This window comes from Spodoptera frugiperda, chromosome 21 (assembly GCF_023101765.2).
Source record: "Spodoptera frugiperda isolate SF20-4 chromosome 21, AGI-APGP_CSIRO_Sfru_2.0, whole genome shotgun sequence".
In the NCBI taxonomy this organism is placed as follows: domain Eukaryota; kingdom Metazoa; phylum Arthropoda; class Insecta; order Lepidoptera; family Noctuidae; genus Spodoptera; species Spodoptera frugiperda.
This window is the reverse complement of record NC_064232.1, coordinates 3,959,490-3,971,606: the sequence shown is the minus strand read 5'-3', so window position 1 is coordinate 3,971,606 and position 12,117 is coordinate 3,959,490. Positions and strand designations below refer to the sequence as shown.

General features: G+C 47.9%; 2 protein-coding genes across 2 annotated transcripts in view; both read left to right on the top strand.

Moving 5' to 3' along the window:
* Positions 1-8,281, top strand: part of LOC118280286 (scavenger receptor class B member 1) — a 45,839-nt gene extending 37,558 nt beyond the window's left edge. Inside the window, exons 9-12 of the mRNA XM_035600253.2 lie at positions 1,301-1,451; positions 3,300-3,450; positions 4,126-4,222; positions 4,741-8,281. Of these exons, the coding sequence (XP_035456146.1) occupies positions 1,301-1,451; positions 3,300-3,450; positions 4,126-4,222; positions 4,741-4,959 (618 nt within the window). The 3' untranslated portion in view covers positions 4,960-8,281. The remainder of the gene's footprint in view (positions 1-1,300; positions 1,452-3,299; positions 3,451-4,125; positions 4,223-4,740) is intronic.
* Positions 8,282-8,628: 347 nt separating this feature from the next.
* LOC126912055 (uncharacterized) lies at positions 8,629-9,135 on the top strand. Its single transcript, XM_050702230.1, has one exon. It carries the CDS (start codon positions 8,629-8,631, stop codon positions 9,133-9,135), a length of 507 nt encoding a protein of 168 aa, XP_050558187.1.
* The last annotated feature ends 2,982 nt before the right edge of the window (positions 9,136-12,117 follow it).

Below are 12,117 nucleotides of genomic sequence, written 5' to 3'. Positions count from 1 at the left end.
TTTTGTTTTTGTTTTAAAAAAACGTTGCCCCACACTAGGATTTTCTCCTGTGTCGTGGGTGCGTTTACAAACATACAAGTTCACATACACATGACACCCAGACCCGGAACAACAATTTGTGAATCACACAAAGAGTTGCTCCGTGCGGGAATCGAACCCGCTACCCGTTGCGCGGCAGCCAGTTGCCCAGCCACCGCACCAACCGTGCAGTCAATCCAAGCAAACCGACTAGGACACGTGCCATTTTTATGACGGGGCGAAACCCTCAAAAGCGCTACTAACTTTTTGGGGATAAAAGACTAGGGAGTGTGGGATTTGTACGTCACTGAAACCACCCCGATGGCCACCTGTAAGGGGCACCGAGTCCTCTAAGTAGACCTGCTCCCGAGCTGCGGACTACCTAGCGGGTTTACCGGGGCTCCGGTTCGAAAAGCAGGAGTAGGAACAGGGTGGTTTTTAGTCAGTAAAAGTCTGACACTCCCTCTCGCCTCGCCCAAGGCGGGAAAGACATTGGATGATTTTCCCCCCTCAAAAAAAAAAAGACCTGCTCCCCACGGTGTAACGCCTGTTACGGCACATCCTTAGGGTGTTTTTCCTTTAAAGATTTGGTATGCTACGTTGGATATGGATACGTTTGGCTTCCACCAATCATATTCATTGGAATACATAGCTTTTTTTTTGAGGGGGAAAATCATCCAATGACTTCTCCCGCCTTGGGCGAGGCGAGAGGGAGTGTCAGACTCTTACTGACTAAAAACCACCCCGTTCCTTCTCCTGCTTTTCGAGCCGGAGCCCCGATAAACCCGCTAGGTAGTCCGCAGCTCCGGATCAGGCATCAGCCCTACTGGGCCCCATCTGTGGTGGAGGTATTTATAGCTTAGCACTGGTACGGACTCAACTAAGCTATGTTTTTTTTATATGGAAAGTTGCGTGCTATGGACGTGTGCTATGTATGGTTTCCCTACTATCGATACATCGCATACTCGAGCTGCGCATCTTCCTCGCATAGCTACTTTGCGGTGCCGCATCTTCATAGCACATCTTAATCGCACAGCTACACAGCTTAGTATCGGTGGAAACGGTGACAGTTTCACAGCTTTTCTTTTTTTTTGAGTGCGGAATATTATCCTATGACTTCTCCCGCCTTGGGCGAAGCGAGAGGGAGTGCCAGATTCTTAAAGACCACCCCGTTCCTTCTCCTGCTTTTCGAGCTGGAGCTCCGGTAAACCCGCAGCTCCGGACAGTTTCACAGCTAAGCTTGTTGAAAAGCGCCCTTTAAACTTTTTATCCCCTTTTCCAGATAGTAGACGGAATAGAGCTGTACCGGTACAGGATGCCTCTGAACGTCTTCGATGACCCTGGGCACAACCCTGAGAACCAGTGCTACTGCGAGATTGACACCGCGACCTGCCCGCCGAGGGGAATTATCAATGTCACCGATTGCACCATGGGTAAGATTTAGACGCTCAGGGTCAACTTCTATTATTTACTAGCTACTTCCGCGCGGTTTCACCCGCTCTGCTCGGTTCCTATTAATCGTAGCGTGATGTTTTATACCTTCCTCGATAAATGCGCTATCTAAAAAATAATTATTTAAATCGGACCAGTAGTAGGAACTACTGGTTTTGTTAATCTCTCCTGAGATTAGCTCGTTCAAACAAACAAACAAACAAACTCTTTAGCTTTATAGGTAATATTAGTATAGATTAATTTAAAATGTATGGTTTAGACAATTCAATCGATATTAAAAGGTTTTATTTAATGTAACAATGAATAATTTTTATTATAACTTTCGTAAGATATAATAAATTAATTATTATGTTATCGGCTTACTCACGTAACTGTTTGACGAGGAACTCGACTAGTTTCAAGCCATGCTAGAGGCTCATATTCATGAGCAGCATTCCGTGACACACGACGCGGCGATTGTAAACTAAGCAATCAAGTTCCTCGTCAAACAGTTACGTGAGTAAGCCGATAACATAATAATTAATAAATTTATTTTTGTAAATAGGCTACAAAAAAGCACCTTTACACGTCAAAATTATTATTAAAAAAAACTTTAGCTTTAGTTAGACAACAGATTTAATACTTGATTTTAGTCGTTAATCAGTCTTTCAAAAACTGAGTGCTAATTATAATATTAATAAGCAAACCTTACTAACAATATAAATGCGAAAGTTTGTGCGTTTGTTACTCCATCACGTCAAAACGACTGCAGGGATCGGGATAAAATTTGGAACAGAGATAGAATATGGACTACAATAACACATAGGCTACTTTTTACCCGACTGCCAAGGAAGGGTTATGGGTATCAAATTAAAGAGCTCATCATGAGGATTCCAAAATGGTATATCACTGACATATAGAAAAAAAATACTATGTGCAATTATGTTCTTTATTATCCAAACTAAATACTCGTATAGGTACTACGCGACGCGATTGACTAGCGGTGTCTGAACTTAAAAGTGAAAAGGCTGATAATAAAAGTACGTCTTAACTAAATTATTTACAATGAATTTATTTATAAATAAAGGACTAGAACCCGCCCTCGTTTGCTGAACGTTAAATAACTAATCTTCTACGAAGTGTTTAACATATAGCCCATGCGACGCTCAACTGTAAAGACCGTAATTTTGTAAAAACTAGTAGAAATTTTGAAACAGATGTAAAGTTAGCAAATTTTAGCCGCATTTACAGTAGAAAATTAATAGACTATTTAAAAGTAAGGATTAATACTATTACGGACAAAAACCCCTCAGAATAAAAGATCCAAAAAAATTAATATTAAATAGTCCACACGACGAAAATTCTTTTAAAGAATTAGACCGTTTACGAAATTTGTAAATAGTAAATTTTAGCTGCCCTTAATCCTTCTTCTTTTTCTAATTCCTTTACTGGGTTTGTGTTACGCAGTCAATCTAAACGTAACAGGATCGACGTGTGTAAAAACATAATAATCTTATGCGAAACATAATTTTGTAAAGTCGGGACCCATTAAATAAACTAGACTAAAATCATTCAATATGGGCCCGACTGTTACACTCAGATTATGTTTCGCATAAGTTAATATTTTTTCATTGATTATGAAATTATTTAATTTTGTGGTAATAGCATTGCTATCTACACTTTTAAACTAAGCTTGTTTTTTACTTTTCAGTTTTTATTTAAAGTGTTTTTTATGCAGTCGGGTTTTTTAATTTTTAAATTTATTTATTTTTATTATCCCACGGAATCGCCGGTAAAGCCGCTAGCAGCTATTACATATGTACCTAAACGTATTATTTTAACTTTTTCAGGCGCTCCTGCCTTGGTATCGTTCCCTCATTTCTACTTGGCTGATCCTAAACTCCGTGAGGACATCGTTGGACTGAAACCTGATCCATTAAAACACGACTCCTTCATCGACCTGCATCCAACATTAGGAATAGCTCTCAGTGGAAAATCTAGGTAAAGACAATGATCAGATTGTTTATGGGTATAGCCGGCATACTAGTAGACAGATCGCCTGATGGTAAGCAGTCGGCGCCGCCTATTGACACCAGAAACAAACCTTGGGCCTCCAGTACAGTTAATATTCATATTCATTTATTTGCTAGTGCGAGTTTGGTTTACCGTAATCGAAACGAGAGTGCGTTCGGCACTGTCATTGGTTGTTTTTTTCGAGCCGGCCACTCAGAGCGCCGAACGCGCTCTCGGTTTTGTTACTTTAAACGTAAAGCAAACTCATACTAAGGGTACAGTAGCCTTTTTTTTTTGATGACGGGGGAAACCTTCAAAAGGCGCCTAGCTTTTTGGGGATAAAAGACTAGGGAGTGTGGGATTTTTACCTCACTAAAACCACCCCGGTGGCCACCCTCAACACCTGTAAGGGGCACCGGGTCCTCTTAATAGACCTGCTCCGGAGCCCCTCGGTGCAACGCCTGTTATGGCACATCTTTAGGGAGATGTGTATCTCCCATAAGCTTCGCTGTGCAAGTTACATGGCAGCACGTGACCACTGTGCTACCGTCTTCCCTACAGTAGCCTAGCTCACACGGCGATACACAAAGCAAGCGTTTTTTCACGACGGTTTTTCTGAGGCCTTTGGTGACATTTATCTTATGATTACTTTACTTGTTTCAGCTTGCAAATCAACATCCAAGTGAGAAAAAGCGACATGTTCTCTGCCGTGAAATTCCTTCCTAATGGACTCATATTACCTGTGGCCTGGATTGAAATGGTAAGTTATAGACAATCAACTCATTATCTCCCATTTACACAACGGCCACATTAAACAGTGCGGCTCTTACAACCGCAGGAAGAGTGGCGAAAATATCTATCCTACCTTTTTTATGTTATAAGCCGGTAAACGAGCACACGCATCGCCTGATGGTAAGCAATCGCCACCGCCCATCGACACTTGAAACAACAGAGGCGTCACGTTACAAGTGCGTTGCCGGCTTTTTGAGGGTTGAGAATTTAAGGGTTGTTGGTGAATGATTGGAAAAATTGGGAAAGGGGTAATTGGGTCTCCGGTAAACTCACTCACACAACGCAAGCATTGTCTACCTCTGCGGACAACGTAAAAGGTTACCGGGGCTCCGGCTCGAAGCAGGAGAAGGAACGGGGCGGGGTTTTTAGTCAGTAAGAGTCTGACACTCTCTCTCGCCTCGCCTAAGGCGGGAGAACTGATTGGATTGGATTTTGCCCCCTCAAGCATTGTCTACCTACCTTATTTATTCATATTTTTAATTTCAGAGCGTCGAAGAGTTACCAGAAGGCCTCAGATCCCTCGTTTACCACGGCACCTACTCCACAGCAGCAGCCCAACTTGGATTAACAGTAATTTGCGTCATAGCATTCATTGGCTCCGGGGTTTGCTTACTTTGCACGTTCGCACGACGAAAACAGAAACCGTGTGCGACATTAAAAGTAAAAATACCAACAGAACTGGAATTAAAAAACCAAATGTCGTGAAATAGTAAAATAGTCTTCAAATTTTGTGCTAGCCATACTTTTTTCTAATGGGTGCTGTGTTTTTTCGCTAGATGGCGCTTATCTATATTAGTGCATCTCGTTCTTCGTCCAATAGGGAAAAGGGATGATGACGGGGTGTGAAAATTAAAAATCTATTTAGTCCGTCAGTTAGGTTTTGGAAAAATATCACGTATGACATGTATTTTTTTATTTTGTCATATAAGATAACAAATACTTAGATAAAACGAATCAAAGTTTAGGAGTAAGAGCAAATACGTCATTTCTACGTATAAAACGTACCTAGAAGCGACGTCATGCGATATTTTAAATCGATATATCTTCGAAAGTATTTGTTGCCGTAAGAAAATAAAAAATATACGTGTCTAATGTTTTAAAATAATCTACAAGACGGACATTAAAATAAAAATTTGTCATCTACCCTATTAGCTATTGTCACACCATTGGCACGTTCAATATTTTGACAGCTACGGTGATTGGTTAAACACTAAACAGTACCCTTAGTATGAGTTTGCTTTACGTTTAAAGTAATTGAAACGACGGCGTTCGGCGGTCTGATTGGTTGGTTTATTCGAGGCGGCCAATCAGAGCGACGAACGCGTTCTCGTTTCGAATACTTTAAACGTAAAGCAAACTCATACTAAGAGTACAGGCCTTTAAATAGATTTGCGCCATCTGGTGGTAAAAAAAAAACGGATCCGGCATTAAACCAAAGACAAAAGAAGCCATTTTAGTGTTCCACAATATGGAAAATGGAATATTTTGTCGCCATAATTTCCGACACTGCATCGTACTGACAGTTAAAGGTAACCGTCCACAGGCCCGTATCGTACGCATCGCACGCAACGGATTTTAGTTTGTCTTGTATAGAAACTCATACAACTGCGTCCACTGATCCGCATCGTACGGACCGCATCATCGGCAATGCCTACATGCGATGCGTACTAATGACGTCATACGGAATACGTACGATGCGGGCCTGTGGACGCTTAGCTTTAGTTCGCGTTTTGTTATTTTTTTATGATTTCTCATTTAAATACCGACACAAATTCCAATTCTTATTCTTATGTTAACTTTTGACCAAAAACTTATACATGGTAATACGTGATTACAACAAAATAAATTAAAAATAATGATAACAATACTTAAATGAAACGAATCAAAGTTTAGGAGCTAACTATCTTATTTCTACGTATAAAACGTGCCTAGAAGTAACGTCACGCGATATTTCAAATCGATATATTGTCCTTCCCGATTTTCCCAATCCCTGATTCCCCAACAACCCTTAAATTCCTAACCCCCAAAAGACCGGCAACGCACTTTGGTGTTTCGTGTGACCGTGGGCGGCGGCGATTGCTTACCAACAGGTGATCAGTCAGATCGTTTACCGGCTTATACATACCATAAAAAGAAATTAGTTATATATAACTAAATCACTTAATTCCTTATTGGTCGAAAATTCGCTGTATTTATAAATTTAAAGGGGAAAATGCAACGAATATTTTATCGTAGGTACTGTAATATTTCAAACCAACTTCAAAACTACTGGATCGATTTTAATCATTTTTAGTGACATTGGCTATATATGTTATACTCATTTTTCTATACAACGTTCACAGTTTTTCTATAGTGTATTGAGTATCAGAATTGCACCCGTGAGAAGCCGAGGCTGGTCGCTAGTTCTATAAAAAATAAAAATATTGCATTTGAATTATTATAATCTATAATCTCTACATACGTATAAAATTAATTGCTGTTCGTCAGTCTCGCTAAAACTCGAGAACGGCTGGACCGATTTGGAAAATCTTAGTAGTTACCATTATTTTTTAAAGTACAATAAGGTGTTATCTTTTGTTTTTTCTTATTGCAATACTACAAAGCGATTATTAGGTTTGTTAAACATTAAATTACTTGCCCTTTTTTATATAATGATTTATAAAAATATAGTTATAGTTTACTGTCAGGCAAATATTTAATTATATATCTTTAGTAAAAATATCAAATCAAATAACAAACAAGGGCTGTGTCTTTTTTTTAATTTTAAATAAGCAGACATTGTTATTCCCAGCCGTAGTTTCGACATTGTTAACGACAATTTCTAAAATAACTTCTTAAATAGTCGTTTATTTCTTTAAGAGCATTTATGCCAAGCGAGTTCAATGCGAAACTTGACTCAATTATCGTCAGGCAAGATGGTAACCAAACGCAAAAAAAAATTAATTTAATTAAAATTAGTTAAGTAATTTCCAAATCCTTAATATTGAATATCTTTAATAATTAAATTTCTAACTTAACGACCGCTTTTTATCGCTATCAATGTCGATACTCGGGTCTAACTAACAGATAAAAATATCAGTACCCTTAGTACGAGTTTGCTTTACGCTTAAAGTAATCGAATCGATCTGATTGGTTGGTTTATTCGAGCCGGCCAATCAGAGCACCGTACGCTTTCGTTTCGATTACTTTAAACGTAAAGCGATCTCACACTAATGGTACAGGTTGTCGATTTAAAATAAAATAACTATTTTTTTTATATAAAATTATTATTTTAACAAAAAACATTGTATTTGTAATAAACAAAGTTTACATGTAAAATTGTTATACCTACCTTTAGGTACATTTTAAATATATAAGAGTGATTGTAAAAAAAATAAATTGTAATTTAGTAAATATAAGCGGGATTTATGAATGTTTTAATATTAAGTTTTTAAGATCTACAATAATGTTAAATTAAAACGTACCTAGATTATAAGTTTTTAAACTGACATGGTCACTAACACTATCATTAGAACTTGAGACGGGATATTTACCATGTTTATTTATGTCTATGAGTTTCAAAAAAGAAGAAAGTTCGCGAGCGGATACTGAGTTTTGTGTGTTGAGAATTGAATCGAGTTACAAGTGATACAAGTGACAGTGGTAGCGGTGTCGTTAGCAAAAAAACGAACTAGAAAGAGAGTAGACCGATTCGTCTGCTCATAAACATCCACCCGCATATACTCCAGTTCATCCGTGATCATGGCGCTTGCAACAGTGCCGAAATATCGGAAACTCGTAGACATAAATAATCATGGTAAATATCCCGTCTGAAGTTCTAATGATAATGCCTAGATCATATTTAAACTAATTAAAAAAACAGTACGAAGAGAGGGTGAGAATCTCTAGCAAAAATAAAAATATAGTCAATTGGTTACGGTTCTCAAAACTAGATGTCGCTACTAGTTCCCATATTCAGTGGTTTAGAATAATTTTGTTTTTATAACTATCTTCTAATTAATTTCAGATAAATACGCTAGTATTGGATTCGCCAGCAGCCGTCGACCGTGAAGACGCCACCTGAGGTAACAAGTCTCCAACAGAACTCACCGCTCGGACCGCAAAATTTTAATCCGACTACCCGCTGCTCGGTCGCGGTTGGCTTGCCACCTCAGCGCGCCCAGTTCGTTGGCCCGATCACGCGAGGCCCTCCGTCGTGTCCGGTGCCCGGTCTGCCACCAGCGGCAAGCCCCGGGTGCCGGCTCGGCGGGTCCCCCGCGCGGGTCAGCGGCTGAAGCGTCGCCACCAGCCACCCCGAACAAATTATTTTTCGTCTTTTTATTCGTCTACCCGACGAATAATAATTTTTCGTCGCAACATCTACCCGACACGAAGATGCCGCACGGAGGTCGCGAGCAGTCGCCGCGCTCCTCCAAGCTCGGCCCGGCGGGGCGGGGGAGGGTTTTTAAGAACTCTCGCCTGCGCCCCACCGAAACCAGGACGCTGCACGTGGCGATACAAGGGTTCGTCGCCAGTGCCACGCCGACCCCATCAGCCACCGGAGGTGCGGGGGAGGAATTCTTCCCCCCGCCCCCCTCGATACCCGACACCCCGGCGTCGCCCTCGCCTCCGCTGCGCACGGCCCCACCCGCGTGGCCGACCGCGGCGCCGGAACAGGAACAGGATCCGGAACCTATGGACGTGGTGCCGACCACCGCCACTCCGGACGCGGGTGTCACACACCCGACCACCTTCACTCGTGACGCCGGTGTGACACACCCGCCGTCCGCAATACCGCGGCCGACTCCACGGCCTATACTGACACCGATGCGGCGCAACCTGCCGCCACCGCAGCCGCCGCCCCACGCGCCACCGCTCCTCGCGCCCCCGCCCCCGCACTAGCTGCGGGACAGAAGCCGAGGAAGCCGCAGCCCGCCGCGGCCCCGCCGCGCCCCCAACGGCCTCAGAAGAAGCCGACCGCAATGGCGCCAGCTGCGCCCATGCGCCCAGCGCCCCCCAGCGCCGCGCCCCCACGCGCAGCGCCTATGTATCGCGCGCCCCCGGTCAACATCGCACCGGGGCGCTTCCCTTCGCCGCCGAAGATGCCGGCGGACAAGAGAAAGGCGGTTTTTATTACGCCGCCCTTCCGCCCACCGCCCATCCTGCCACCATTCGCTCCACCGCTGCACGGCGCTGCGCCCGTAGCCACGTACGCAGCCGCCGCCGCCGCTACCGCCACCGGAACGCCCGCCCCAGCCGCGCCCCCGACACCGAAGCCGCGCTCGCCCACGACACCGTGCGCCCCCGCGCCCAAGAAGACGCGATACCCGCCGCTTATAGTGGAGAAGCTCCCCAACTGGGTCGAGCACTTCACGGCCCTGAAGCGGCGGCTCGGACACGCGCCCAACGCGCGCCCCTTCGGGAAGGGGGTGCGCTTCACGCCCCGCTCCGACGAGGAGTACCGGGCGATCCAGGCCTACCTGGCAGAACTGGAGAAAAGCCAGGGAATCGCCTGGTTCTCGTACTCCCTCCCCGCGGAGCGAAGCGTCAAGGTGGCCATACGCGGGCTACCGGTCGACACCCCGCCGGAGGCAATCATGGAGGCGCTGCAGGACGCCGGCTACGGCGCGGAATACGTCCGCCCCATCCGCGCGCGCCAGGGACGACCTGGGTGTTTGTACTACGCCCAGGTAGCGCGCGCGGACAACACCATCCCGGGCATATACGGGGTAACAGAGCTACTCTGTATGCCCGGGATTAAAATAGAAGCTTGGCGCGGGAGGAAGGGCCCCGCGCAGTGCCATCGATGCCAGCAGTTCAGGCACTCGTCGCACAACTGCCACCGGCCAATGGCCTGTGTACGGTGCGGCGAGGAACACCCGGCAAGCGAGTGCCCCCGCCCAAAGGAGGAGCCGCCCACCTGCGCGAATTGCGGCGGCGCACACACGGCGAACAACACGTCGTGTCCTGTGTTCCGCCGCGAGACGCGCAACCCGAGGGCAGGCACTGTGGCGCGCACAGCCGCCGCCCCCACCGCCAAACCAGCAGCCGCACAGCCAAGGGGCGAAAACAACGCCCCTGGCTCTCTAATGGCCGCGGCAAACGAGCCGGGAGGCGGGCGACGCAAGAGGCGCAGGCGCAAGAAGGCGCCCCCGCCAACCGCCGCCGCCCCCAAGCCCGCTGCTGCTCCCGCCGGCGCCCCCGCGCCCCCGCTGCCGCCCCCGCTGCTGCTCCCACCGGCGCCCCCGCGCCCCCGCTGCCACCACTACCACTGCCACCTCCGCTGCCACCGCTGCGCGCCCGGCGAGGCGCACGGCTGCGCCACGGCCGGCAACACAGCCGACCCCTGCGCAGTCCGCCCGCACACTCACCATCAACGACGTCGTCCACATCCTGCAGGGGATCGTGACGGCGCTCGTCACGCAGCGGAGCGACCCGGTGCCGCTGCTCCTAGACGCGATCAAGGCACTGATCTGCGATGGACCAGCGGCACCTTAGAATAATATACTGGAACGCCAACGGGATGTCCCCCGAGAAGACCAGGCTATTGAAGCTGCTGCTAGACCAGCGGCAAGCTGACATAGCCCTGATCAACGAGACGCACCTCAGACCGGTGGACAAGCTGAAACTCGCCGGCTACCACGTCTACCGGGAGGACCACGTCTCGCCATCAGGGATTGCCTACAGGGGATTGGCAATCCTGGTCAGGAGAAGAATCGTCCACCAGCTGTTGCCGGTGCCCACACTGTCTGCTGCCTACGCGCTGGGCGTGGAGATCTGCATCAACCACCAGCCGACCCGAGTGTTCGCGTTCTACAGGCCACCACAACTTCGTCTCGCAGTGGCTGACGTCCGCGTCCTCCTGGACTCGCCGCTGCCTACAGTGGTGGCCGGCGACTTCAACCTGAAGCACACCGCATGGAACGCGAACACAATACCAGAGAGGGAACTCGCCTCCTCGATGATGCAGAGCTCCACGGCTACGTGGTACTGGGCCCAGAGGCCCCCACCCACTACCCAGGCAACCGGCTGCAGCTACCCGACGTCATAGACCTGGCCGTCATGCGCGGCATCACCGCGACGGTCAACTGTGACGTCCTGGACGACCATCTCCTGTCAGACCACCAACCGGTGTGTCTGACTCTCGAGGACATCCCGCAGCACCTGCGACCTCTTCCTCCTCGCCCACGGCGGGACTGGCGCACCTTCGCCGCGCACATGGCGCGGAACTCGCCGTCCTACCGCGTCGACACGCCCGCGGACGTGGACCGCCTCGCCGACGACTTCGCCGCGGCCACACAGGCCGCACTCGACGAGGCCCAGACGGCGAGCACCGCGACGCCTAGGAGGCCGACACCACTCCCGGCCTCCATACTCGCCATGATCGAGAGGAAGAGGAGACTTCGCAGGTCGTGGCAAAGGACCCGCTGCCCGACCATGAAGAGTTCGCTCAACGCTCTGGCTGCGAAGATCTCGTCCGCTGTGGCAAACCACGCGGGCGAGTCGTGGCAACGCGCCATCGAGCGAGCGACAGACGATTGGTCGGGCATTCACCGATTGTGCCGCAGCCTCGCAGGGAAGCCGGCTCCGATTAGGCCCCTACTGGCCGGCGACGGAACCCCCCGTTACCGTGCCGAGGACCGCGCGGAGCTCTTCGCCGACTCCCTGGAGGCTTCGTTCCAGCCGAACCCAGCCCGCAACGTGCAACACACAGCAGCCATCGAAGAACAGGTCGAACGGTACCTGGAGCAGCCGATCCTCCCCGATGAGGACCCCATCGTGTTCTCCCCTGGCCTGGTGCGGCGTATGGCTCTCCGAGCCCCACTACGCAAGGCACCCGGTCCGGACGGCATCCCCAATGAGGCCCTCCGCCGCCTGCCGCCG

Bases quoted from the DNA above. Each gene is read 5' to 3' on its own strand.
- LOC126912055 (XM_050702230.1), top strand. From the start codon at position 8,629: ATGCCGCACGGAGGTCGCGAGCAGTCGCCGCGCTCCTCCAAGCTCGGC.